This window comes from Leguminivora glycinivorella, chromosome 9, assembly GCF_023078275.1.
Source record: "Leguminivora glycinivorella isolate SPB_JAAS2020 chromosome 9, LegGlyc_1.1, whole genome shotgun sequence".
NCBI classification, from domain to species: Eukaryota; Metazoa; Arthropoda; class Insecta; order Lepidoptera; family Tortricidae; genus Leguminivora; species Leguminivora glycinivorella.
In genome coordinates this window covers 1,995,027-2,022,658 of record NC_062979.1, presented here as the reverse complement: position 1 = coordinate 2,022,658, position 27,632 = coordinate 1,995,027, and the positions used below count along the sequence as shown (strand labels likewise).

At 37.3% G+C, this 27,632-nt stretch overlaps 2 protein-coding genes across 3 annotated transcripts in view; both read right to left on the bottom strand.

The window, feature by feature from the left end:
* LOC125229598 (syntaxin-binding protein 5-like) overlaps positions 1 to 27,632 on the bottom strand; it is a 525,297-nt gene that overhangs the window by 185,906 nt on the left and 311,759 nt on the right. The window lies entirely within an intron of this gene.
* Positions 527 to 21,013, bottom strand: LOC125229597. 2 transcript variants are annotated; one of them, XM_048134477.1, is made up of 3 exons: positions 20,896 to 21,013; positions 19,951 to 20,282; positions 527 to 6,173 (listed from the first exon to the last, which is right to left on the bottom strand). In XM_048134477.1, exon 3 carries the CDS (start codon positions 6,030 to 6,032, stop codon positions 4,776 to 4,778), a length of 1,257 nt encoding a protein of 418 aa, XP_047990434.1. In that variant the 5' UTR covers positions 6,033 to 6,173; positions 19,951 to 20,282; positions 20,896 to 21,013; the 3' UTR covers positions 527 to 4,775. The 2 variants fall into 2 exon arrangements, with proteins under 2 accessions (XP_047990434.1, XP_047990433.1); XM_048134476.1 differs by lacking the exon at positions 20,896 to 21,013 and having other exon boundaries at positions 19,951 to 20,563.

Sequence of the window (27,632 nt, the reverse complement as noted above, 5' to 3'; positions counted from 1 at the left end):
CCCTGATCGGCTCGCCGGCGGTCCGGGAAGTTGGAGCTTAAACACGACCCAATAGTAAAAGTGTCTTAGAGAAGCGAAACGACGGGCCGGAGGCCGCAGGCCGCAGGCCCGTCGTGAGCTTCTCAAGACACTTTAACTATTGGATCATGTTTAAGCTCCAACTTCCCTACAACCCCTACAGTAACTACGCGGAGGGCCGAAGGCCCGGAGCGTGTCTGACAAGCTCCCAAGCACGCGAAGGCCGCAGGCCGAGCTGCGGGTAGAGAGTGCTTCCAAGCACACAAAGGCTAAAGCAAAAAAGCAAACAAGTAAAGCAAAAAAACAAACAAGCTAAGCAAAGAAACAAAAAAGCAAAGCAAAAAAAACAAACAAGCAAAGCAAAAAAGCAACAAGAAAGACCGCGGGGCCCTCGGGCCCCGCGCACCTTTAAAAAACTAGTTTGTTTCATTATAAACCTAGCTACATTTTGGTATGTCAGCAAATGAAACCAGTTATTAGTTAAAAATCAATTTATTAGGCGGCTGAGGTCGTCATTGGGTCCCTTATTAAACATATTTATACAATCAACAGTCTTAAAGATTTATTTTGTGCACTGAATTCTGAATTATATTTCTCTACAACACAGTTACACCGGTTATACGTTACGCTGAATATAATAATAACAATTAAATACAATCAACAGTCTTAAAGTTTCATTTTTTGCACTTGACTAAATCCGATTTCTCTACAACACAGTTACACGTTACGCTGAATATAATAATAACAATTAAATACAATCAACAGTCTTACAGTTTCATTTTTTGCACTTGACTAAATCCGATTTCTCTACAACACAGTTACACGTTACGCTTAATATAATAATAACAATTAAATACAATCAACAGTCTTAAAGTTTCATTTTGTGCACTTGACTAAATCCGTTCGGTTAATCATAAAAATCCTCTAACAGATAATTCCTATAAAAATAGGTACCAGCAGATTCCGTCATGTTTTTTATGAACTGATCGGCGATCTGATCAGATTTTTACTGAAAACCGTCACAAATAAACATTTTTAAACAATAAATTATCAAAACTTTCGCTATTAACAATTACCTACACTTAATAGAAAATTATTATGCTCGATATGATATTAAAAATATAGACATTAATCTTTCGAGTTTAGTTTGGAATCGTTGTTTCACTGCAACGTTTAGACATACAAGCCAATTATAACTAACACTTGCACTAATGGTGCTCCCACGCTGGCTGCGTAACGCCCACACGAACAGCATAACGTCAATGCAATCGCGTTATCCCTGTCACACAATGTTATATAACATTTATAACATCCAGCGTGAGAGCATCATAATAATATAATAAGGCTATCTAAAGGACAACAATCAAATGTAAAGAAAAAGATTATGTATCGATCACCAAACGTCTAAAACGTCGCACTCCAGGGGTATTTTGCGGGCAAGTCAGATGGTAAGGTTAACATAATAAATTTAAATTGCGAGTATAATTATAGGTAAGTGGTGAGTGAGATCGTGAAAGAGATTACTGCAGAACAAGAAAGGATAGATCGTGTGAAAGAGGATATGAGAAAGAAGGGAGTGCTGAAATGACAAAAGATAGAGAAGAATGGAAGAGGAAGACGAGTTGTATCGACCACACATACCGTGGTTTAAGGGTAGGAAGAAGAAAGAGGTACTTAGTATTTTTAACAAAGTTAAATGTAAAATTAATATAAAGCCCAAAAAGTATAATGTTGATTGGCATTTATCGACAAAAACAAACAAATCAAAAAAAATTCTAAACTTGTGAAAATTGACACTAAAGATATTAATTACCATCATACACAGTACAAATACCTTAATCCGACTACTCGAAAATGTGAACCCAACCATCTGACGTGCTCGCAAAATGCCCGCTGGAGTGTGACGTATGCTGATAACGACTGGATGTAACGTAACCCACACAGAGATCCTTTAGACACCGTTGTCCGGCATCTAAGTAAAGTTCACAAGCGCCTACTAGTGGTTCCTGGCAGTGAATGTGTTAAATGGCGATGACAATAAGTTGCCTGATAAGTATTTGAATAATCAGAAGAATCAGAATTGGTCAGCATGAAAAGGCCAGAATTCGGAGATAACTATGTTCAATAATTGGCTTCTGGCAACTTATAATAATAGTCATTTAAAACATTATCGTCATTTAAAATATCATCGTCATTTATGATATTATCGTCATTTGAAATATCATCGTCATTTACAATATCATCGTTATTTGAAATATCATCGTCATTTGAAATATCATCGTCATTTAAAATAGCATCGGTGTCCAAAGGATCACCGTCTGTGTTACAACCAGTCAGGTTCTCAATGCAAGCATCATCGACATATTCTGCGTCATCAATTCCATGACACACTCTGCCGTCACAATTAACGCAAAGCACTGAGCATTTCAGTCCTGATTTTTTGCAGGTGCAGTTATGTTTGCAGATCGTTTTACACTTACAGGAAATCATACTCAAAATATGTACTGGCGCGGGATCGATGACGGTCATCACAGGCTGTAAATTATTACCACTTGATTTCCAACCCCATTCGCCTGGAGGTTTTTCAATCGAGTACCATTTTTGTATTTGGTGATAGGTCCTGTAAATGTGTTGGCGGGCAGCTTCCATCGAAGGTGGCAAGCACGCAAGATTAAATTTGCTTTTTGTTACAGATCTCGCAAAGTGGTTGTATCTAATTTGATTTAAATTTTGTTCTTCATCTCCATACAAATGCCGTAAAAACTGTTCTCCTGCAGCCATTAAATCACACGGAATGGCATCACGGTCTTTGAAAATTGAGATCAGTTGTTCTAGGGACGGGACATTTTTAACCAAATTGGCTACTTTTTTTTACCTTGCCGGAAAATTGCTGATGTAGTGTCACATCCGCTTACAGCATGAATAAAGAATATATTATCTTTGATTTCTTTGCTGTTGAAACAGTCAGTCGCATAATATTTCGTCGGAACTTTCCCTCGACCGGGCTTCATAAGAAATACGTTTCGTTCTTCCGATAGTCCACACAAAATGACTAATAAATCGACGTCTTCGCCTATTATAAGCGTCTTATCAAACTTGTGGCAGTTTTGTAGTGCTGTATTTACAATTAATGTATCAGCGTCACCAGAGCTTTGTTCAGCGGCAATGTTTGAGTTTTGAAACTCCGTAATTAAGTATTTGATTAATCTATCCTTATTTTTTTCATTTGCCAGAAATATTTCTTGGCTCGTCGTTATAACGCTATCTCTTTCAAATAGCACATCGGGACTGTATTGGTTCTTTGTCCTTCGTCTTCTTTCAACGTATTTGGTGTTTGACTCGTTGCATTCGTAACCATCGAAAACAACAATAGCATTTTTAAAATGTTTTTTGACATAATTTATGTATGTGCGTCCAATGGCCTGAATTGTCATTCCTTTTTCCAGACGACTTTGTGCAGGAGGAAACCACCATCAATGACGTTCAATATTGAATCGGTGTCCAGAATAACTTCACCACTTGGTGAGCAAAGATCATAGAGAACAGATTTTTTTGTTTTGCGCATTCCATTTTCGTCGAATAATGAAAGCGGGTAAGGAGCAAGTTCATATTCGAAAATTCTTTTTAGCTCTTCTTGATCTTTTTTTGCGAAACAAATACGTCTAAATATTGTTTCAGGTTCTATTGAAACTCTATCATCGTCGATTTTGACAGCAGATTTAACTGAAGATAACGGTAGCACTCGTTTTTTCTTTGAAAAGTTAGGTCTTCAAAATTTTCACCCACTTTTTCTTGCATTATCTGCTTACCAATACTTGATGCGTCAAAACAGTTAGTGTCACTGCCACCTACTATGCCTGTGCTCAATGAAACAAGTTTTTCGGATTGTCTGAATGGTTCTCGATGTTGTAACCATTCTGAAAATTTTTTTAGATCCTCATTATCTTTTTTTAACATAGCATCACTTCCGTCTACGTGTTGTATTTGTGCAGTGGAAAAGGGATGGATTTGGCAGAAGCTTTCCACTTGTTCTGCTACAGTACTCAAAACGGGCGTTGATAAAATCCATTTGGCCAGTACGCTATCGGTCATGCCCCTTCCGCGTGTCAATCCACCTGAACTTTTCATAGACCTCATCAAAGTCTGTTCAATTGTTTGGTCCGACCAAACACCAGCCCAAAACTTATCTGTTCTTCGTATTGTAAAATATCCATTAGTCGTGAAGTTTACGAATTCTTCGTGAGTCATTTTTAAATGAATATCTTCCATGTCTTGCAAGTATAATGTAGCAGATTTAGCGTACAAGAAATGACCACTTGCGTAAAAATATGGTAGCATTTTCTTGACACTTGATATATGTAAGTTCCAGTTGCCCGATTTTTCAGCTTCAATGAATTGAGCTACGAGAGTCGTCATTCTGAAATATTCCACCCACAGTTTTGCCGTCGGACCATGTTTTGCTAACGAATCGAGGGTCTTAGCCAATTCCGCCTGGTAATTTTCAACAGATTTTTCGCAACCTCTGTAGTCTCCATATAAGACCTGGTCCAGATCCAATTGCTCGTCAAGCGTCAAATTGAGCTTTGGAAAAATAATTTTGAAGAGCGCTGCTCGTGTGAGAAAATGTGCCCTAACAGCCCGAGCGTAAGAATGGCCTGTCATCATTTTTTCTGTAGAGATAGCTGCGTATACAGTACACCATAATTCTTTCAATCCACTGCCTGACATGATATAACCAATGGCCCCCATAAACGACATCAACAGATGAAATCCCCCAGCCGCAGTATTACGTTATCCATCTCCGGATTAGCTTTAACAATTTTCTGAGCCTTTTGGTACAGCGGTTGATCGAATGATACAATGCATAATCCATTAGATCTTTGCTGGGCTTCTCTCAGTGCTGTGTACACAGTGTCAAGGTCCGATGGTTGGTGATTAATAAAGGGTAGAGGCTGAATACCCGAAACTGCATATTCCTTATCAACTTTCGTAAAATCACCCATGAAGGAATTCCATCCAGGTATTTCATCTTGCATAAAGGATCCACTTTTTCCAAATATCCACAAAGCATCGCCTTTCGTAGGAAGTATTGGAGGCTCATTCGTATAATCTTTCAGTGTCACCTTTTTAAGTCCTGGGAGGCCTCTGTTAAGGTAATGCTGTAATGATACATTACCGTATTTGCCGATCACTGCAGCTTTGGGTATTTTATCCAGTTTCAATATAGGCACATCTTTTGAAAAATCTTTTGGTGTATTGCACTGAATGCCACCCATTGAATGAAAAGTGTGATTTCCATCAATTGTTTGCATATTGCAGTCAGCATTGTCAAAAACAAATTGTTTGAATGCCGGCTCTTCCTCTGTCTGCGGGTGAAAAATAACAGAGTTTTCAAACTTTGTCACTTCGTAATACGAGGCACAGAATCCAAGTGACGATAATAAATCTATCAAGGTTCTAGAGGCGTACTTATGATGGATGATGCTGCTAATACCTAACAGTAGCGGACTTTTGAAAGACCGGGGACGTGCAGCTTGCATCATCGAATGGCACAAAGCCACCACCGAGTTTTCGGATTTTTCCGGGTTGTTTTTATATTTGGTCACTATAATTTCTACAAAATTCTTTAGTGTTTGTGGAACTGGATCATCAACTTTTTGTAGAAAAGAGGAAGGAGGAGGATAATACGACGTTTCGTAAATAGGTGATCTAATGTCTTCTAAAACAATGTTCGCGGCAGTGCAAACAATTCGCATTCGCTCCATTTGATCGTCCTTTTGTTTGTTGTTATACCACTTTTCTTCTAATGTTAATTTAGCATTAGACATTATACAAAATACTAATTGATTTCCTTTTGATTCTACTACTGATACGTTTTCTCCGTAATGTTCCATTAATTTCCGCTTTATAGTTCTGTTTCCCGGTAAGTCCACATTTACGACTTTCCGAAGCTCTTCGATCGTAAATTGAGCGTCATCCATATTACTGTCGATGTATTCATATACACGTTCCATTTGATCTTGTATATCTTCCAAAACTGGTCGACCTCTTTTACCATGTGTAGCATTTTTGTGACTCAGTAACTTTGAATAGCATGGCTTGTGATATCTTGCGTTCAGTGTAACAAGGTCCTTGTTGAAAACTCTTTGTTTGACCTGCAAAGAAATACATCTGTTTAATTACTCATGATGGTTCCAGTATTATATGCTCATTCCACATAACACATCTGTCTAACAAAACACATTTAGTATGGGTTAGCACATTGTTACTGGCGAATTCTCAATGTAAATTGAGACTCTTGTGCATGTTAAGATGCATTCTTACGCCACCCTAAGTGCGTTTTCACATTATCCGATCCGATATCGGATGTCGGAAGGATTTCAAAGGAAAAAATCAAAGATGGCAGTGTAATTCTACTTGATGTCTCGTACTAGGTACATTTATTTATTTATATATATGTGTATTTTATTTATATATACAACCTATTTTTATTGAATTCCGTTAACTTTAAGGCAAGCGTCTCCGGGAATCAGAAGGAGGAGGAAGATGGTGCTCTATTAGGTTTGTACAAGCCTTCGTTTGGTTTAATGTCCCAAGTGTCTTGTTTGTCTGTAATGAAATCTTACTACTTAGTTAAATTTAACGCACTTCCAGGTGGCACCTGGCCACCTTCATATTTAGGCGGCGGGTTCACACTGGCCAATAAGCCTTACTCGAGGGTAATGCCTCGCGAAGCAGACTTAGTTGTTTATCCTCGTAACGCCAACCATACTACATTTTTGCTAGGGAATTTTGATTCTACTTGTATCTTAAATTGAGTTGATTTTTATTTGTTCGAAAAAATTTAGAAACAAAAGATCTGTCTCCGATGGACACAAATGGGAAGATGCATTCTAATCTGTGGCCAGCGGGGATACATAAAAGTCAATCCTTCCCATCTGTGACCACCTCGGTTTCTTCCTAGCTCTTTTATTATAGTACGTAAATATATGTATGATTAGGTATGTCTTTAATTTCTTGTCTAAAATAGATAATAATTTAGACAAGAAATTAAAGACATAATTATGACAAAGAAGCCTGTCGTAATATTGATTTTCTACATCTATTTGTTTCATTTTAGGTTTGCCGTTAGAAGATGATGTCCTCTGGTTAAGTACGTGTACAGTGATCCATGGGATAAAGTTGTGGAAAATGGACAAAAACTCTACACTACAGATTTATTGTGATAGCAACTGTTGATGAAGTGTATTGTATTGGTAAATAAATAATTTAACTATAGGTATTAGACGGTCAAACATGTTTGTCCCTAAAAAAAAAGCGCAAAATTCAAATTTAGCATGAGGTGAACAACATTCGTGCCAAAAAAAATTAATTTGCCACTTTTTCTAAGGACGGAAGTTGCTTGACAGGCTTTATTAAATAATTATTTTTAGTTCTATAATACTTGGTAATACTTTTTCTTAATTGTTCTCGTGACCCAAATGTTTATAAATAATTATTTGTGTGTCCAAAGATATTAATAATTCATTTATGGCATAATATATTAATTTCTCAATTATATTGTATTATTCCTTCCCTCTACATTTTTTCTGTTATTCAGGAATAGGTAATAGTAGATGATGCTTTTGTTGTATCACAATTGATAACATTGTAACTAACACGTTGATTATTATTTCATTGGTACTTTCTATGTCTTGAAGTATGATACTTCATTCTTCATTCTAATGTCATTAGTTACTTGATGCAAAAAGTAATATATATTTCTGTAATTCCGGATTTTTTTTTAATTCTAGACACTTTAAGTTTGCCACTATCTCAACAATATACCAGTAATCTCACTTGAAGTTAGCTCCATCTGGTGAACCTGTAAACAATAGGTTGTGTCATATAAATCCCGACTAAGAAGTTTGTTGAATATGTAATTCTTTAGCGGTACCCACTATATAAACGAATTCATAAAATATTACATACGACACAATCTACTATTTTAAAGTTCAGATGTAGCTAACCGCAAGTGGGATTACTGGTATCGTTGAAATAGAGGCGAACTTAGTGTCTTGAATTAAAAACAAATCCGGAATTACAGAAATATATACCTTTTGCATCAAGTAACCAATGACATTAGAATAAGGAATGAAGTATCTTACTTCAAGACATAGAAAGTACCAATGAAATAATATTAAATCTTTATACAAGAAGCATCAGTATAGAATGAAAAGAGAAAACACTTGACTTAAAACTTGAAGAAAATAGAAGCAAGATATTTAATAATTCCATTGGAGACACATTGGTGTGTTATACCAAGATACATCCAATTTAAAATAAGATTGTGTAAAAATACAATCAAGAGTTTCAGCAAAATAATTTAAAACATTATTTACTCAATCTAAGAAATATAAAATGTCATTTCAAGAAATTATATATTTTAAATGAAATAAGATCATCCAAGAAGACATCCAAGAAGTAAGTATATTTGGTTTAAGATACTTACTGTTTCACCCCAAGAAACATTAAATCTAACTTCAAACATGTAAATCTTCATCTAATACCGTCAGAACTTTTAAAATGAAAAATGTATATATTTGGTGTAAGTAACTAATTGTTTTACCCTAAGAGACATTAACTTTTACTTTAATTATGCATAACTCTTAACTGAAAACCGCCATAACTCTTAATGCAACAATTTTATTACTTAGAACCAAGAAATATTATACTTGTTTTTAAGAACTTGCTGATTTGCTTCTGAGTAATAATTATCACTGAACAAAACGTTTACGCTCTTGGAATAAATGATTAAGTTTTTAAAAAAAGATTGTTTTGCTAATCATGTTAAGATATAAAATGGTTAGTGCAAGTAATAAACATCGAGACATTTTATGTTTTATATCAAGTAATTAAAATCTTCCTGATATGGGAAACTGGATATCTCTTGGTTCAAATAGGTTTCTTTGGTTGAAGAGATATTTTCTATCTGTGTATATAATATAAAGCTACAACCCGACTCACATTTTTCAAAAAAATGGGCAGAAGGAGTTTTTGCAGGTGGCAGTGTTTGGTGTTGTCGTATAGAGTTTGGTCCTGCGACCCCGGATACATCAGACCGTCGGTCTACCGGTTCCGGGTAAAAAAATGTTGGACGGCCTGGCCAAACGGCTGGACTTAGCCGGGGAGTGTTCGACCAAATGTCATAGAGGACCCTGGGCAGTTTTTGACGCCGCCATTTTTTTTTCAAAATAGCCGACTCTTTTTTTGACGATTTTTCAAGTTTGTCGTAGAGAGCTCAAATTTTGGTCATAGAATCTCCAAGCGGCCTTGATTCGAATGAAATAAAAAAAATTGAAAAATGCTATAAATGTGGGAAAACTGGCCACTTTTATTTTGTATGGCAACTTTTAAACCGTAAGAGATAGCCGGGGGGTGCTCGACCAAATGTCATACAGGTCTCGGAGTAGAAAAAAGTTGCATTAAAAAAATTCAAAATGGCCGACTTTTTTTTTTGAAAATTTTCAAAATGGTCCTGGCGCGCTGAGATTTGGCACGTGGGTTAATAACCACCCCAAGATTAGTATTCAAAAAGAAAATTTTGAAAAATTCAAAATGGCGCCCTTTGAAGGCCAATTGAAATTTGTATGGAGGTCCTTTTTTTAAATCCCCATAGCTCCGTAACGGTAGGATAAAGGTTAAAAGTGCTTGAACTAATGTTGTACAGTTATCTGAGGTCCATCGAATGGCATTTACAAAATTTCAAAATGGCCGACTTTGAATTTTTTTTTTTTCGGTCCGAGCGCGTTCAAATTTGGCACGTGGCACAGTGGATCGAAATGAATAAAAAATGGACATTCGCATTTTTTTTCAAAAATCCTATTTTAAAAAATGCTCTTCGGTTGAAAATGATATGAGAAATAAAAAATATTATATAAAATTTTTCAAAATGAGGCTTATTTTAAGCAGAAAAAAATAAAATGTGTTTTTTTTTGTATGAAACTGAAAAATAGGTATCTTATTGTAAGAAAACCGTAACCGATCCCGCTTTCAAACCTTTACAATGTCATTGTCCTACTTTAGAACAGTAGAAAATAGTAAAAACCTTATCTGAGTAGGTGCCCGTTTTTTTTTGTAGTCCAATCAAATGTCAGTAAATACAACATTTTTCTTAGTGCTTTATTTTTTTATTTATATTAAAAAAACGGTGTATTCATGACAATTTAGTATAAAAACAAAATATATATGACATTTTATTAAGGATAAATACAATTTTTTACAAGAAAATTGCATTGAAAGAGAAACAATTATTGCGGTGTTTTTATTGATAGTAAACAAATAGCTAAAATATACTTGAAATCAACAATAACAATTTTTTGGTGTCATCTGATCCAAGATTGTCTTTTTTGAGGCCACCGCTAAGTAAAGCGACTAAAAAGACCCTCTCTTCTAAAGCTTTGGAATTATTAATAATAGAAAACATAAGCACTGATGATACTGAAAATATAGAAATGTTTGAAAGTGTAGAAGAAGGTGGTGAATAAAATAGATCTATACAATGTATTTTTTTTTATAACTTATATTGTTATTGTTGATTTCAAGTAAATTTTAACTTTTTGTTACTATCATAGTTACTAAAAACATCGCAATAACTGTTTCGATTTCAATGTAATTTTTAACCATTTCCTTGTAAAAACTTGTATTTATCTGTATCAAAATGTCATATATATTTTATTTTTATACTAAATTGTCATGAATATACCGTTTTTTTTATGAAAATAAAAAATAAAGCACTAAGAAAAATGTTGTATTTACTGACTTTTGATTGGACTACAAAAAATAACGGGCACCTACTCAGATAAGGTTTTTACTATTTTCTACTGTTCTAAAGTAGGACAATGACACTGTAAAGGTTTGAAAGCGGGATCGGTTACGGTTTTCTTACAATAAGATACCTATTTTTCAGTTTCATACAAAAAAAACACATTTTATTTTTTTCTGCTTAAAATAAGCCTCATTTTGAAAAATTTTATATAACATTTTTTATTTCTCATATCATTTTCAACCGAAGAGCATTTTTTAAAATAGGATTTTTGGAAAAAATGCGAATGTCCATTTTTTATTCATTTCGATCCACTGTGCGTGGTAAGAACGGGGCCAAAAATAGAAATGAGAAAAAAAATTTTTGGAAAAGTCAAAAACGGCGGCGAGAGGGGGACAAAGTCAAATTTCCCTACCAGCCTGAGGGAGCGTTCTACAGCCCGACGGTCATTGCTCCGGTCCAAGTTCCGAGCTGCGTACAGACAGTGCTCCCAAGCAAGAAAATATAAGTAAAAGTGTCTAAAAAGCGACGCGGCGGGCCGGAGGCCGCAGGCCGGAGGTCCAACTTCCCTACAAATCCTACAATCCCCACAGTAACTACGCGGAGGGCCGAAGGCCCGGAGCGTGTCTGACAGGCGCCCAAGTACGCGAAGGCCGCAGGCCGAGCTGCGGGCAGAGTGCTCCCAAGCACGCGAAGGCCGCAGGCCGAGCTGCGTGCAGACTGTGCTCCCAAGAAAACAATAACTATAAGTATCTAAATAAGCGAAGCGGCGGGCCAAAGGCCCGACGCGGAGCTTCGAAACCCAGCGAAGGCCGAAGGCCGAGCTCCGCGTAGGGCCGAAGGCCCGGAGCGTCCCTGATCGGCTTTCTGGCGGACTGGGAAGTTGGAGCTTAAACACGACCCAATAGTAAAAGTGTCTTAGAGACAGAGAAGTGTCTTAGAGGTTTGTTAAGACACTAAGTTGAGCAATTTGACCGCGTGGGTTCGGCCCGCCGGGCTCTCGTGCCGGCCCCTCTCAGGGACGCTCCGGGCCTTCGGCCCTACGCGGAGCTCGGACTGCGGCCTTCGCGTGCTTGGGAGCCTGTCAGACACGCTCCGGGCCTTCGGCCCTCCGCGTAGGTACTGTGGGGTTGGCTTCAGGCTGGTGCTGGTAGGGAAATTTGACTTTGTCCCCTCTCGCCGCCTTTTTTGACTTTTCCAAAAAAATTTTTTTCTCATTTCTATTTTTTCTCCCCGTTCTTACCACGTGCCAAATTTTAGCGCGCTCGGAATGAAAATAAAAAAAAATATTTCAAAGTCGGCCATTTTGAAATTTTGTAAATGTCATTCGATGAACCTCATATAACTGTACAACATTAGTTCAAGCACCTTGGACCCTTTTCCTACCGTTACGGAGCCATGGCGATTAAAAAAAAGATCTCCATACAAATTTCAATTGGCCCTCAAAGGCCGCCATTTTGAATTTTTCCAAATTTTCTTTTTTAATACTAATCTTGAGGCAGCTGTCCAGCCGTGTGCCGAATCTCAGCGCGCTCGGACCATTTTGAAATTTTTCAAAAAAAAAAGTCGGCCATTTTGATTTTTTTTAAATGCCAATTGATGGACCTCGGGTGACTGTATAACATTTGTTCAAGCACTTTTCACTTCTTTGTACCGTTATGGAGCTGTGGGGATTAAAAAAAAAACTCCATTCAAACTTCAACTGGCCCTCAAAGGCCGCCATTGCACTGTCTGCCCGCAGCTTGACCTGCGGCCTCGCGTGCTTGGGAGCCTCTCAGACACGCTCCGGGCCTTCGGCCCTCCGCGTAGTTACTGTGGGGGTTTTAGGGAAGTTGGAGCTTAAACACGACCCAATAGTAAATTGTCTTGAGAAGCTCAGGACGGGCCTACGGCCTGCGCGACCTCCGGCCCGTCGTTTCGCTTCTCTAAGACACTTTTACTATTGGGTCGTGTTTAAGCTCCAACTTCCCGGTCCGCCGGCGAGCCTATCAGGGACGCTCCGGGCCTTCGGCCCTACGCGGAGCTCGGCCTTCAGCCTTCGCTGCGTTTCGAAGCTCCGCGTCGGGCTTTCGGCCCGCCGCGTCGCTTTTTAGACACTTTGATTATTATTCTGCTTGAGAGCACTCTCTGCCCGCAGCTCGGCCTGCGGCCTTCGCGTGCTTGAAATTAAAAAAAAATTTCAAAGTCGGCCATTTTGAAAATTTGTAAATGCCATTCGATGAACCTTATATAACTGTACAACATTAGTTCAAGCACCTTTGACCCTTTTCCTACCGTTACGGAGCCATGGCGATTAAATAAAAAAGATCTCCATACAAATTTCAATTGGCCCTCAAACGCCGCCATTTTGAATTTTTCTAAATTTTATTTTTGAATACTAATCTTGAGGCGGCTTTCCAGCCGTGTCATGTGCCGAATCTCAGTGCGCTCGGACCATTTTGAAATTAAAAAAAAAAAATGGTGGGCCATTTTGATTTTTGTTTAATGCCAATTGACGGACCTCGGGTGACTGTATAACATTTGTTCAAGCAATTTTCACTTCTTTGTACCGTTATGGAGCTGTGGGGATTTAAAAAAAAACTCCATTCAAATTTCAACTGGCCCTCAAAGGTCGCCATTTTGAATTTTTCAAAATTTTCTGTTTGAATACTAATCTTGGGGCGATCTTAAACCCGTGTGCCAAATTTCAGCGCGCTAGGTCCATTTTGAAATAAAAAAAAGTCAGTCATTTTGATTTTTTTAACCCTTTAACGGGCAAGACTCAATAAAATCGTGAGTTCAAACCTCATCGCCATCCTGTAGCACTAAAAATTCTGTACAAGAAAAAAATACAAAAAGATAGTCATACAGGGTGGTCTTTTTTGAGACCGGTGCCCTATAAAGGTTAATACAACTTTTTTCTACTCGGAGACCTGTATGACATTTGGTCGAGCACCCCACGGCTATCTCTTACGGTTTAAAAGTTGCCATAAAAAATAAGTGTCCAGTTTTCTCACATTTTAAGCATCTTTTAATTTTTTTTTATTTCATTTGAAACGAGGCCCCTTGGAGATTCTACGACCAAAATATGAGCGCTCTACAACAAACTTGAAAAATCGTCAAAAAAAAGTCGACCATTTTGAAAAAAAAATGGCGGCGTCCAAAACTGCCCAGGGTCCTCTATGAGATTTGGTCGAGCACTCCTCGACTATCTCTAGCCGTTTGGCCAGGCCGTCCAACATTTTTTTACCCGGAACAGTTAGACCGACAGTCCGATCTGTCCGTGGTCGCAGGACCAACCTCTATACGGCAACACCAAACACTGCCACCGAAAAATCTCCTTTTGGCTATTTATAGGGTTCCGTACCTCAAAGAGGAAAAACGGAACCCTTGTAGGATCACTCGTGTGTCTGTCTGTCCGTCATCACAGCCAATTTTCTCCGAAACTAATGAACCGATTTACTTGAAATTTGGCACGCATATGTAAATCTGTGGCCCAAAGACGGACATGTAATTTAACCCTTTATAGGGCAAGTGCCAAATTCGGTCGCACGAGCGACCGTTTATCTATAGGGCTCAAATTTGCTTGTATTCATATACTATTATAATCTATACAAAACCTTATTATTTAGTGGATAGATAGTGAATGAACTTCGGTCTCTATGGCGACCGATTATAAAAAAATAAAACGCAAGGAATTTATGAACGCATCCAAAAGGTGGTCTCAGCGGCGACCGATGAACGCGTCGTTAAAAAAAAGGTGCAATGTCAACTCCTCTGTTTACAAAATCAAATTTGCCGTATTTTAGTGAAAAACTAATAGTTAAAGGTATGTAATATGCTAAATTATAATGTTTACTATGGTTTAGTTTAAATATTTTTCGTGTTACAGTAAAATCTTAAGTATAGTTTGTGTTCGAATATTGATAGTAAGCAAGACTAACCTTAAAATCAAATTTTACATGTCTTTATAATTTTCCGTATTTTTATAAAATTATACAAAATAGAGGTTTGTCAATTTAACTAAAGAAAGCTAAATAAGTGTATTATAATATCACATCATCAAATGTTCGAAGAAATTTGCAGCTTAGATAATTTTTCGTCACAAATGTCAGTTTTGTGCAACTATTTGTTAATATTTCTCCTTCTACTTTTTAGATGCCTCCAAGAAAGAAGTATAAGCTGTCGGAATTGGAACAATTTAAAGAAACTGACTGGGAGAATATTTTCGAGGGAATCACAGACGACGAGCAAGCTGAAAATTCCGACATCGGGGGTGATGACGATGCTGAAGATGACATGCCAGTTTCATTTAGACCTGTGGTAACAGTACCTACCAAGATTTACCATGTCCTGAAGCTATTAATGGGGCCAGTTCTGAGAAGAGTACATCTTGCAGTAATGAGAAGGAGAAATCAAATATATTGCATAGCAGGGTGATCAAGCAAGGATCTAGGAGAGGGTGAGCACGCACAGAAAGTTGGAGAATTTGACAGTGTTATGGATGGTTCTGTGTTGGTAACCAAATGGATGGATCGAGGAACAAAATCAGTGATTATGACTTCTAATATGCATAGCCCTGCAGAAATGGAAACTGTCCTACGGACAAACAAAAAAGGTGAAAGAGATAAAATAGTCTGCCCTAAAATGATATCAGACTACAATCATTATAATAAATATGGGAGGCGTAGACCGATTTGACCAGTTGATGTCTTCTTATGCTATAGCGTGGAAAAGTAGACAGTGGTGGATGAAAATATTTTACTACTTATTTAGATGCTGCTATTATATAGTCAACTCTTATATTATCTGAGGTTGACTATATGTGTACCTAGTTTTCAGTTCCTTTTTGTATGACTAACTAGTATTCTGCTGTGATTAGTTGTAAGACAAAAATAATTATTGTGATAGTTTCTCTATTTTTTGTATTAGATTTTCAAAGTCTATTTGTGTCGCTTAACTTCAAAACTGGGTAAATCCATTCTGCTATAAGGTTGATTATCTTTTAGATCAAATTATATTTTTTAAATATTCAACCTTAAAGCAGAATGGATTTATCCAGGTTTGAAATTAAGCGACACATTTGGATGTAAGAAAAGTATGTTACTAGGATGTGTAGTTTTCAATAAATATTTAAGTATGTAAGATTAACTACTATTCTGCTGTGATTAGTTGTAAGACAAAACCTGAGAATTTTAAGATTTCTATGAAAGGCTGAAGATTTAATGGAAGGTATAAAGATAGTATACTAAGATTTCCCTGAAAGACTGAAAGTCTACTAAAGCTCATTTGTGTTCAAACTATAATTAATTATTATGTGATTATCTCCAGTGAAAGAAACGGATCTATATAATGTTACCTTGTTTTTTTTTTATAATTGCCCCAAATACTTAAAATAAACAGAATGCTCATCGGTCATATGGTTGACCGCATTCATAATGTGTTAAATGCTCACTGGTCAAATGTATGACCGCAAGCATTTTGTTCTAGATGGTCACTGGTCATATGGTTGACCGTCGATTTTCTCGCTTTTCCGAAGTTTTCCAGTAAATTTGAGAAATTAGTTTTTTCGGCTAACCGTAAGCTACAACATAACCAAAAACTATAATGATTGGCTCAAAAAAAAGTCTTGCCCTATAAAGGGTTAAATTAAGAAATAGGGGCCACTTTTGGGGGGTAAAAGTGAAAATTAAAAATCAAAGCTTTTTAAACTATGTTACATATCAAATGAAAGAGCATTTTATGGGTATCTCAAATATTTTTTTTTATATTTATTATTTAGGTAAGTTTCAAGTTATTCAAGAAAATAGGCAAAAAATTGCCTATTTTCTTGAATAACTGAATATATTATATATAAACTCACTTCTGTTTCGTTTTGTTGAAAATATCGATTATTTTGCAAAAATGACTTAAGTTCCTACTAAAAAAGAGGCGCTTAAGCCCTTCTTGTAGTGTACGGAACCCTTACAACGCGAGTAGAACTCGCACTTGGCCGGTTTTTTGAAAAATGTCAGTCGGGTTGTAGCTTTATATTATAATATCTGGGCGACCGAGCTTCGCTCGGTTCTGTTTCGTATCCTTGACCTGTGTCGCCATCTAGTTCGAAAATAAATAGTACCTACATCGATCAATCGAAAGAACTCTCAGTCTTAACAACACAACTACTCCACACGAGATGGCGCGCGTTTCGTCACAAAAGCTCAGTGTATTTTTCTATTCGTGTTAGCCTTGACCTGTGTCGCCATCTAGTCTTTGAAGTAAATAATACTTACATCGACCGAAAGACTTCTGTCTCAACAGTACAACTACTCCACACGAGATGGCGCGCGAAGAAAAACGCGTGAAAACTCGAAAATTCGCGTTTTCCGGGACCTAAGGATATGTTAGATCGATTTTTCAGCCACTAAAACCCCCACATAACAAATTTCAGCGAAATCGTTAGAGCGGTTTCGAGATCGTCGGTATAAATAAATAAATAGATAAATAAATAAATAAATAAATAAATAAATATACAAGAATTGCTCGTTTAATAGTATAAGATAGATATATTAAGTGATTCACCACCATCATAATGGATAACTGTGCTGTGCTGTGTGTATTCAGTTTCAACTTAGGTAACCTTAGTAGCTAAATTTTGACGCAAACATCCCTTTGTATACCTTCCTATTTCTTATTATTTCATTTCTGTATAAATAAAGTATATCAGTCACAGTACGCCCTAACCAGCACCGGCAAAGGTTTAATCTCATTAGTGGTTCAATCTTCGGCAGAAACTTAAATATTCGTTTTTTACCCTTCGGGGGAAAAACGGTTCTATTTTCCAAAAATCAATACCTAACCTATATCAAAACAATACAAAGTTTTCTTGAATGACAGCCAAAATACCTACAATTTCGAATAATACTTGTTGTATGGCAACCCTACAATACAATACAATACAAATATTCTTTATTGCTCACCAATATAACAAGATGACATTAAAAAATAAGCACATAACTTTAATTAACTATGGTAAACAACAGGCGGTCTTATCGCTAAAGAGCAATCTCTTCCAGACAACCTTTGGGCAGTGGAGACAAGACACAAAAAAAAAACAACTGAGCTGAGTAGGTGATGCAGTGAGTGATACAAAACAACAGATAAACATAAATAAATATGTGCATTTGAAGTGCCACAGATAATGCAATAAACGAGAAAGGAGTGTTTCATTCAAAAACTATATTAGCCAAAATATTGATTATAACTATCAAAAAAATCTATTATGTTACACTTTCTTGTGTTTTATTTGCTGTTACTTCCATCTTATTCATAAACCTAAGCAGTTCACAACTTCACTACACTTTACTCGTTGTATGAATGTACTCGAACTTGATAATTTGTGTTGCCAAACTTCTAAACAAATGACACATGACACCTACTACTTAGTGCTGTACAGTATTTTGCTTTGCAGGCTGTAATTTTTTAATCAGTTAATTAACATATCAGGATAACATCATAGTATGCTTAAGAATGTCCAAAGGATGCTGCGAACCCTTGCTGGCAAATTTAGCATCATATATTAATACAACTGCCGATTCCTGGTCCCGTTCAAAAACTTTTCAATCTGTCATATGGTGAAGTCATTAATTCTATCCTACCTACTGATTTTAGATAAGAGATATTTATTTGCATACCAGACACACAACTTGCCTTGTTGCGCGCGAGTCTATACATAAAGTCGCGCTTTATGTATGGACTCGCGCACGATAAGGCAAGTTTTGCTAAAGGGTCAGTGGGCATTCACAAGTTATATAACATTTAAAACTCCTTATATACCCAGCCTAGCCTATGTGTGTGTGTGATAAGCACATATATTTGTTTCTTGAGTCATAGATGTTTTTTATGTTATATAACTTATATATTTACATTATGTCTTGATGTCTGAGACATCACAAGCCTTCATGAACTTACCATGGGGCTTGGCTTAGATAATCTGTGCAAAAATGCCCTATAATATTTATTAATGTATTGTTTTCTGTTCTTAAAACACTCTGAATTTAGTCTTTTCAAAAAGTCCACAAATATTTATTTATTAATTTTATTTTTTTATTTGATCTTTGTTGTACAACAAAAAGGTACAAATGGCGGACTTAATGCCTCAAGGCATTCTCTACCAGTCAACCAATGGGCTAAACCAGAAAGATTAAGTAGGTGCAGTGTCTTAATAAAAAGAAGGAAAAAGGAAACTGTAACCTAAACTATGGATAGATGAATATTAAACTATACATATTCAAGATAAACTTACATATATAAGTAATAAAAATAAACATACATAATATATTTACATTGATATACCTATACCTAGTGTGAATCATACTCATATTTTAGCGTATGTTATTATGAGTATGTTAGCAGGCGGTTTAAAACAACTGGCTGGCTAACTTGATCTGTGTTGAGGTATTTCTTCTCATCACACATTATTTCCATAATTTTACCACCTCTTTAAACTTTACTACTTAGGCAATGACAAATATGTTTTGTGGGATGTTTTGCCAATATTGATATCCAAGCAAGCGAAAAATTCCAACATTGAATTGCCAGCGTGGCGAGTGGTTCAAAAAGTGGAATCTTGAGCGTTGCGAGGGTTTCAAGGCACAAAGATTAAAGAAACTCTGCCACCGAGTGAAAAACAAAATTTTTCACCACACCAACACAACAAAATACTGACTATAAAACATCAAACTAAATCAAATTTATTCAATATTTAGCATTCTAAACCATCATTTATTATAGGTAAATTCTATTAGCCAGATTAGACAACAAGTTAAATTTTGTATGAAATTCCTTAGCAATCTTGATGCAATTTTGCTATCTGTTTTCTAATAGCAAAGAGAGCCTTTGCTAGTTAGTGTGGTGAAAATACTTTGCAAGCAATAAATCTTTTTTTTTTCAACTGAAATACTGCCCTCATAAATAGAATTAATTAGCAATATCATATATATATACAATATGTCAATGCAAACAAAATACCTTAAGTTGTCTGTATGCCAGTTCCATTTTCAATAGCATTTGTTTTTGAGATACCGCTAATTGCTTTACCAGGGCAGATTAGGTACCACAAGTTAGTTGCATGTACTAGTATTTCACTAAGTACTTAAAGAAAAACTTACCTTCTCCTTGTGTTCGTCCGTAATTCCGTCTAAGCAGGTACGAATAATAGTTTCAGCAGTCTTTTGTTTTGTCACCGTGCAAACCAAAGTCCTTTCACCTTGGCGTTTCCTGGTTTGTTTCCGAATAAAATTCTCTGAAGCATCTCCTTCGCACAACAAACACTGTTTTTGGTAGTCAAATAAAACGTTTTGAATGGAATTTTGTCGCGATGGTTTCTTTTTTTCTGCACTTTGTATACATCGTTCATTTATATATATAGCTCGGCACTTGGTATGCACTTGTACATTTTCCTCAGACGATACAAATTTTTCATCGCCACGCCTGATACTTGCTGCAATTAACGATTTTCGTCCCTTTGAACCAACAGACACCACATCAAAATTTAATGCGCAGTGGCAAATCCTACAACTAGGATATTCCATAGTTACATCGTTTAATTAATAAAACAGAGACGGTTAAGTCGGTTAACATGACACTATTTTCATTTTCAATATTATGTTATGACCCTTGGAGAATAGAAGTAAGGAGGAAAATCCGTCGTAGTAAAACAGTCGCAAAAATGACCGGGCTGAGGTCTATTAATTGCAGTTACAAATCTCTCCGCTAGGAGCGCATGTCTCGCTCAATGCTCAGCGAAGTGACATGACATTAGACGTTCTTTTCTCTAGACCACAGAATATATAATAGTACAAGTACAGAAGGCTCACTCCTTTGATGTTCACAAAACGCCGCCATTCTAAATTCTTGCCTACATTAACAAACGGACCGCACGCGTGCAGACGACATTGAATTCTTTTGCGCCGCGCGAAGGTCGTCGCCACTGAATGGGCCGCGAACTCGCGGCCGCCGGCATGTACTTGTAGCGCGGGAAAGGATCGCGGAGTGAGCCGCCCCTGTCTAGACCGCAAAATAATTATATATTAATAATAATAAAAAATACAAACCTTATCCGCCACATGCTTCGTCAATAATATATGCATGTTGTCTAGACTGATTTCGTCCGACTGAGCAAGTCAAGACGTAGTCCTATGGTAAAGCGCTGGCTTCGTATGTGGATGTTCTCGGGTTCGACCCTGGTAACGATCTTTTTGTTGATAAAAAATATCTATGATGTTTGTTAATAAAAAAAACTGTAGAAAAAAATAAAAAAGCTCTCATCAATATTTGAACCCGGGACCTCTTGCTCCGTAGGCGGGGTCACTAACGAGAAGACTAAGAGATTGTCAAACCCTTATGTACCTGCGATTGCAGCGCCACCTATCTTTTTTCTATGTTCACTTCTAATACTTAAAGTTATCGCTCCTTACCTATAATCTCCATAATTATGACGTTTTCTCTATTTTTTTTTATTAAGAGCATTGGCAATACGGCCAACAGGATCTCAAAGGTATAATCTGTCAAACAAGTCTGTCAGTAAATAAGAACAAATAAAACTATAGGTGTCCTTTTCTATAGCACCCTAAAGAAAAGGATGCATATAGTTTTCTTTCTTTCTTTTTATTTACTGACAAACTTGTTTGACAGAGTTTATAAGGACTCGACTCGACGCGGCTCGATTCAGGCTAAAGCCTGGCGTCCAATTGGCGCGCCGTCTATACTTGTACTATTATAATTATATGCTGTGTGTTTATTTCTACAGTGTCTCATGCACATTTACGTTCAATGTCGCATTTACGATGAGTCGGCGTTCATTGGCGACGCGTTGAACCGAATTCACCGTTCATAGTAAATGTATAGAAGGCATTTTTCTCGATTCGATTCGGCAAGCCTAGTGGACGCCAGCTTTAATAATTATCGTCTCTAAAAACCTATAAAGTGCCCCATACACGGTACGATTTATCTTTACGATCCGTCGTAAGTGGTAACAAATTAATCGTAACGATTGACACTGTATTTCAATATCGTTAACGATTTACTTGATCGCCTACGATATCGGACATCACAAGGAAATTCCGTGCAATCCTGAATATCGAAAGTGTGTGGCCGCTTGAGATCAACGATTAGATTTTTATCTCACACTTACGTGCTGACTTTATTATTCCGTTTCGTTCGAGTAGACGATCGATTGTAACGATCAATTGCTTCGTGTATGGCTCAATCGTAACCATCAATCGCTTCGTTTACGGCTAGCAATTTCGATGGGACAGATCGATCGAAGCGATTAATCGTGCCGTAAATGGGGCCCTGTAATAACCTAATAACCGATCCGCCGCTTTGACGCTGCCGGTGCGCTGGCGCGCTCTCCCCCCGTCCCGCGCCAGCCGCTCCACGTCAACTACGCACCCTTTTAAATTACTGACATTTTCAGTTTCTTAAGCGTAACCTTCACAGTGTTAATTTTGATAAAATCATAATTATAGTACACAAAAACCTGTTCTTAAGCAAAAAATCTCAGTTACAATTTATACCTACTGAGAAATTCATGTTTATTTAAGCGTTAAAAATATATGTTTAAGATCGGTGCTAAATGTCTATATATACTCAATACAATGCAAATTGATATATATATCATGGTCACCATTTTTACCTACCTAGATATTCACATTAAATGAAAACGCTAAAAAAAAGTACACAATCAGATTTATTTTCTGTGTAATATCGCTAATAACTGATCGCATCTGAGTGCACCACAAAGTTAATCTAACAAAGTTTTCGGTTAACTATTTTGCTGTTAGCGAAAAGTGGGATAATGTACTTTATCTCATGATTTTTATAAGATATGAATAAGATCGCTTTTTTTTTATCTATGTACATAATTACTATTTGATGCTTAATAATAATACCCAATAAAATATCAAAAAGGACGAGTTATTGAATTATGTCCAGGGTACCTTACTTTTACTCCACTATTTCCCAATTATCTCATTAAAAATGACTCTTTGTACCGTTTAACAAAGAACAAGCATGAACTTACTTCGGAGTTTTCTTGGAAATTGGTCGTTCCTGCGGAATTACGTGAAAAGGCAATTCTTGAGAACCACGCGGAGCCTACTGCAGGGCATATGGGTATATTTAAGACTTACCGTAGACTTGCTTTGCGTTTTTACTGGCCAGGAATGTACCAGGATGTCGTTAAGTTTGTCGGATCGTGTGACAAGTGTCTGGCGTATAAGGCTCAGAACCATCAAACCTTGGGGGAGATGGGGCGACCGAAACAGTGCTCACGCCCGTTTCAAATGATTTCGATCGATTTGATGGGTCCATTGCCAACTACTAGGAGAAGGAACAACCATATATTGGTCGTTACATGTTGCTTCTCCAAGTATTGTCACAGTATAAAGCAGTAATAACTCTTCTAACAAACTTCACTCCGCGCGGTGTGTCGAAAACTACTCTCCATATGCACCGAATACATGCGAAACTGGTAAGTATTGGGCTGGACAGTCGGGGCCGCGTTCGCGCGCTGTGTTGACGTGTTGAGTTCGGGAGAAAATGACGTCAGCACCGAAGACATATTTTCGTTACTGTAGTGTTTATGGGTGTATGGAGAACAGTTCTCAAAATGCGGAAATGTCAGAATGTTCTTTAGAATTCCTAGACACCCAGAAAAGTAAGTGGTTGTTATATTTTTTGCAGTGTTAGGTACATTATTGCTTACGTAAATGGCGTAAAAGTGAGATTTAAAGCTAGAATGACACATTAAAATCAGTAAGGATTTATCTGTAACGACATTTAGGTAGATGCTGCGATCTATCTAGCTCGAAAGTTTGGTACCTACTTAAATATTGTGCAAACATCTATTCAAATCTTTATTAGATAAAAAGGTAGAAAGAGCGTTGGTACTAGCATAGCGCCATACACAGTTACTACGAGTAGGACAGTAGCACAGGTACAACCCTGCGTGACCTTGCGCAGTAGTAACGACCGCGTCGCCGCTGCCGGAGATTAACTACTGATTTATCCTTATACTGTGGTATTGTTTGATTTTTCCGATTAAACAGGCAACTGCGGATATAATCGTAAGGATTTTAGAGGAGTCAGTGTTCCTTGTGCATGGTGTACCGCAGACGGTGTTGATGGACAATGGCACTCAATTCACTGGGAGAGTAATGGAAAATTTCTTCAAGTTGTATAGTGTTCCTAACGTTTTTTATAGCCCTAGATACACGCCTCAAGTGAATCTCGTGGAGCGTTACAACCGCACGATTATTACGTGTATTTCTACGTTTGTAGAGGATGACCATAGGTCTTGGGACGTATTTATTCCGCGGGTTCAGTTTGCCATTAATAGCTCGGTTAATGAAGTGACCAATAAAACACCTGCATTTCTAGTATTCGGTCGCGAGTTGGTGCCGTGCGGTACACACTATACGGATAACGATCTCGGCGAAGAAGTGTTGTTCCTACCACGTGACATATACGCAGAAAATCTGGGTGTCATGTCAGCCTTATTTGACGATGTGCAGCGAAGGTTGTGGCATGCCCATGTCAAGAACACGTCTCATTACAATATTAGACGTAAGCCTGCTGAATTTCAAGTCGGTGACATTGTCATGAAGCGTACCTATTTCTTGAGCGATAAGGGTAAACAATTTACCAAAAAACTAGCCCCGAAATTTATTAAGGCTCGGGTAGTTGCTAAGAAATCACCTCTAGTGTATATGTTGCAAGATTTGTCAGGAAAGGATTTAGGCACCTGGCATATAAAAGATCTCAAATTAGTTGGTGTTCATAAATAGTTTTTTTTTTTGTTTTCCCGTGAGGTTATTATTAGTGTCACGTGTCCCCGTGTGGTGACGGGTTTAAGAATTTCCCCACTCCTTTTCCTCCCGTGGATGTCGTAGAAGTCGACTAAGGGATATTGACTCAATTGTGATTATAGCTACTGGTTGGAGGCATTTTGCCTGCTTGCGGTATCACATTTTTTTTTTCCCCCTTCCCAATTTTTGATTGCCAAGGGCGGCATTAGGTCCTTAGTATTTTCAAGTTGCTCTCCCTACCCATTTTGGGAAGTACCTGCGTTAGTCATGATGTATGTTTGCTTGTTGTGTATTAATTTAATTTCAAAATATGCGTGTTACCATCTTTAGGCAAAAGCACGTGTAGGGTCTCAAGTTCTTGTAACAGGTTACCTCAGTATTTTTTTTTGCTATTGAGCGTTAGTAATTTTATTTCATTTTCCCAAATAGTTACTAATGTATTCATGGAAGCGTGATGTATGAAAGATTATTTACGAAAGCGTATCGACAAGTGCTTAGCTCTGCGGATTTTATTTCATTAAGATGACCTAAAATCCTTGACCACGCGCCGGGGTATTGTAACGTAAATACGTTACGTAACCTAGGTTACATATATATTAAGAAGTTTTATTGATTCATAGCTAACTTACATTCCAATATAAACGTAATTAATTCATAAGAAACACTTACCTGCTTATACTAGATACGAATAATTAAAAGCGATACATTCAAATCGTAATATTTAAGTTATAATTGCATCCTGATCCTGACCTATGCATTGCGCACTTTACCTTGCGCGACATTCCTTCGTTGTAAAACCGGCCGGTGGCGCTCCCCGCCCCGCGCCTTACTCCACCGCTCCCGCGCGGCTTCACAGCTCGAGGAGACAGATTGAGACATCGGCGCCGGCGCACGTTCGCTTTGCTCAAAGCTCGCGACTATACATGTAGCCGGCGTGATTTTAAATTTATTTAATTCCTAATACGTCTTAGTGCTCGTTTAGTACCAAGTAACGTTTGTATTTAGTGTTTAAATCCCCAATTGGGGAGCCATATTACGGCTGGAACTACAGCCCAGGCCGGGTTACGACGGTTCCGGAACCTCTACACAAGTTCCGGCAGATCCGGAGCAGAGCGGCTGACGTCCCTCGGCGCGTTCCGTCTTCAGCCCGCAACGACACCAGCAGCTTCAGGGGAGTACTTGCGTGGTGGACCTGACCTCGGAGCAAAATCAGTATCGGCCTTACGAACCCACACCTAACGACCTTTGTTCGTGTGCTCACGCGGAGTTACGGCGAGAATAAACCAGTTCTTTATTTTAACTCGTTTGTTTTATTCCATCTCGCCGTCAACCGTAGCAATACTTAATGCTTATGTACGTCTATTTGCCTATAAACATCCAACTTTTTAGGGACGGTGTTGTCCCCGTGGTCTCGAAGAAGACCCGTCGGTAAATATGTATGACACTATTAAGTCCCGTTTTAAAAGTATAATAATCATGAAAGTTTTAACCAATATTTATTTTTGAATGCACATGTTGGATAAAGATGCAGAGACTTAGAATTCTGCCTTTTGCTATAGCATCTCCGGAGTCCCCGAGTTCATATAGCCATTGGGAACAAACGAGCGATCGCCGAAGTCAGCAAAACTCTCGGATTACGGGCATCACCTCAGATCGCCTTCCAAATCTCTTCACTGCCGATCTTCCACACGCTTGCCTCGTAAAACCATTCCTTTAACTTTCGCTATTTTGTTGGGCGATTGGCTTTAAGGTAAACTCGATCACTTGTAACTTAGATGTGTTGAATTACCTTTTGGTATTTCGTCGTCATAAAATAAGTTGACGAACCGTTTGTATATCGTGATGATTAAAAGTCGGGATTTTTTACCTTAATTTTGCTGCAATTATATTTTTCGAGCCGATTATATGTAACATATATATTATTTTAGTTTGTTATGTGACGATGATGATGATCAGATGTCGCTGTCCCAGACACAAACTGGGTAACATAACAGTAATTTTCTAAAGAGCATATCGTCACTACTTTAAAAAAATCTCGTATCTCACGCTGTTCCTCAAAGTTAAAACGCAGTAAGTCTTATGAATTCCATACATACTTACTACCATTTTCTTTTCATTGACAGACGAAGATACTAGTTTTTTTTAAAGTAGTGACGATATGTCTCTTATATCATATATACTAGAGCACAAAATATTGTCTTCTAATGTGGTAAAAGATTAATACCGTTTAGATTCCTAAAATAAATAAAAAATAACATTATGTATTGCCCAGCTGAGACCAAGTTAAACTTAGTGTTTATTAGTTTAATTAACTATACTGCTATATTATTTCCTATCATAAACCTGTGTTATGTTAGTTTGCGAACCAACACAGCAACGTTTATAGACCAAAGACGAAGTTTACCCGCATCTAATTAGGACTCAAATTTATAAACACAAACTCCTAAACTATGCATATATCGTATAATTAACTGGTTTGGCTTGGCTTAACAAGTGTTCGTTAATAAATTACCAACTTTTTACGTGAAACTGACAGCGGGCGAGTTCGAAAACATTCATTTTCGAATGTTTTGTAAACTGGTTGTTGTTGCATGATGATATTTAAAACATACCGTTTGAATAAAGTGTTTTAATTAAGAGAAGTTTATTTGTTAAGTTTATAATAACATGTGATAGCTTTTAATTAGTTCTCTCTTTTGTGTTTCTGATGTTCTAACATTAATTATGTTTTAACTATGTTGACAAAAAACCATACGTGGGCCATTTTTTTCAAAGTTGTCCAATCCACTATTTTTGTAACATGGGTATTTTTTACGCGATTCATACTCAGCATCGAGAGCTCTTTCGATCCTGATAAGAGAAAAAAAATGTCCCAAGATTTCCATAAATTTTTTCGAACCTTCCATTCCGTTACCGCCATACAAAATGTATGAAAAAGTGGTAACGGAATGGGAAAAAACCTTGGGACACTTTTTTTCTCC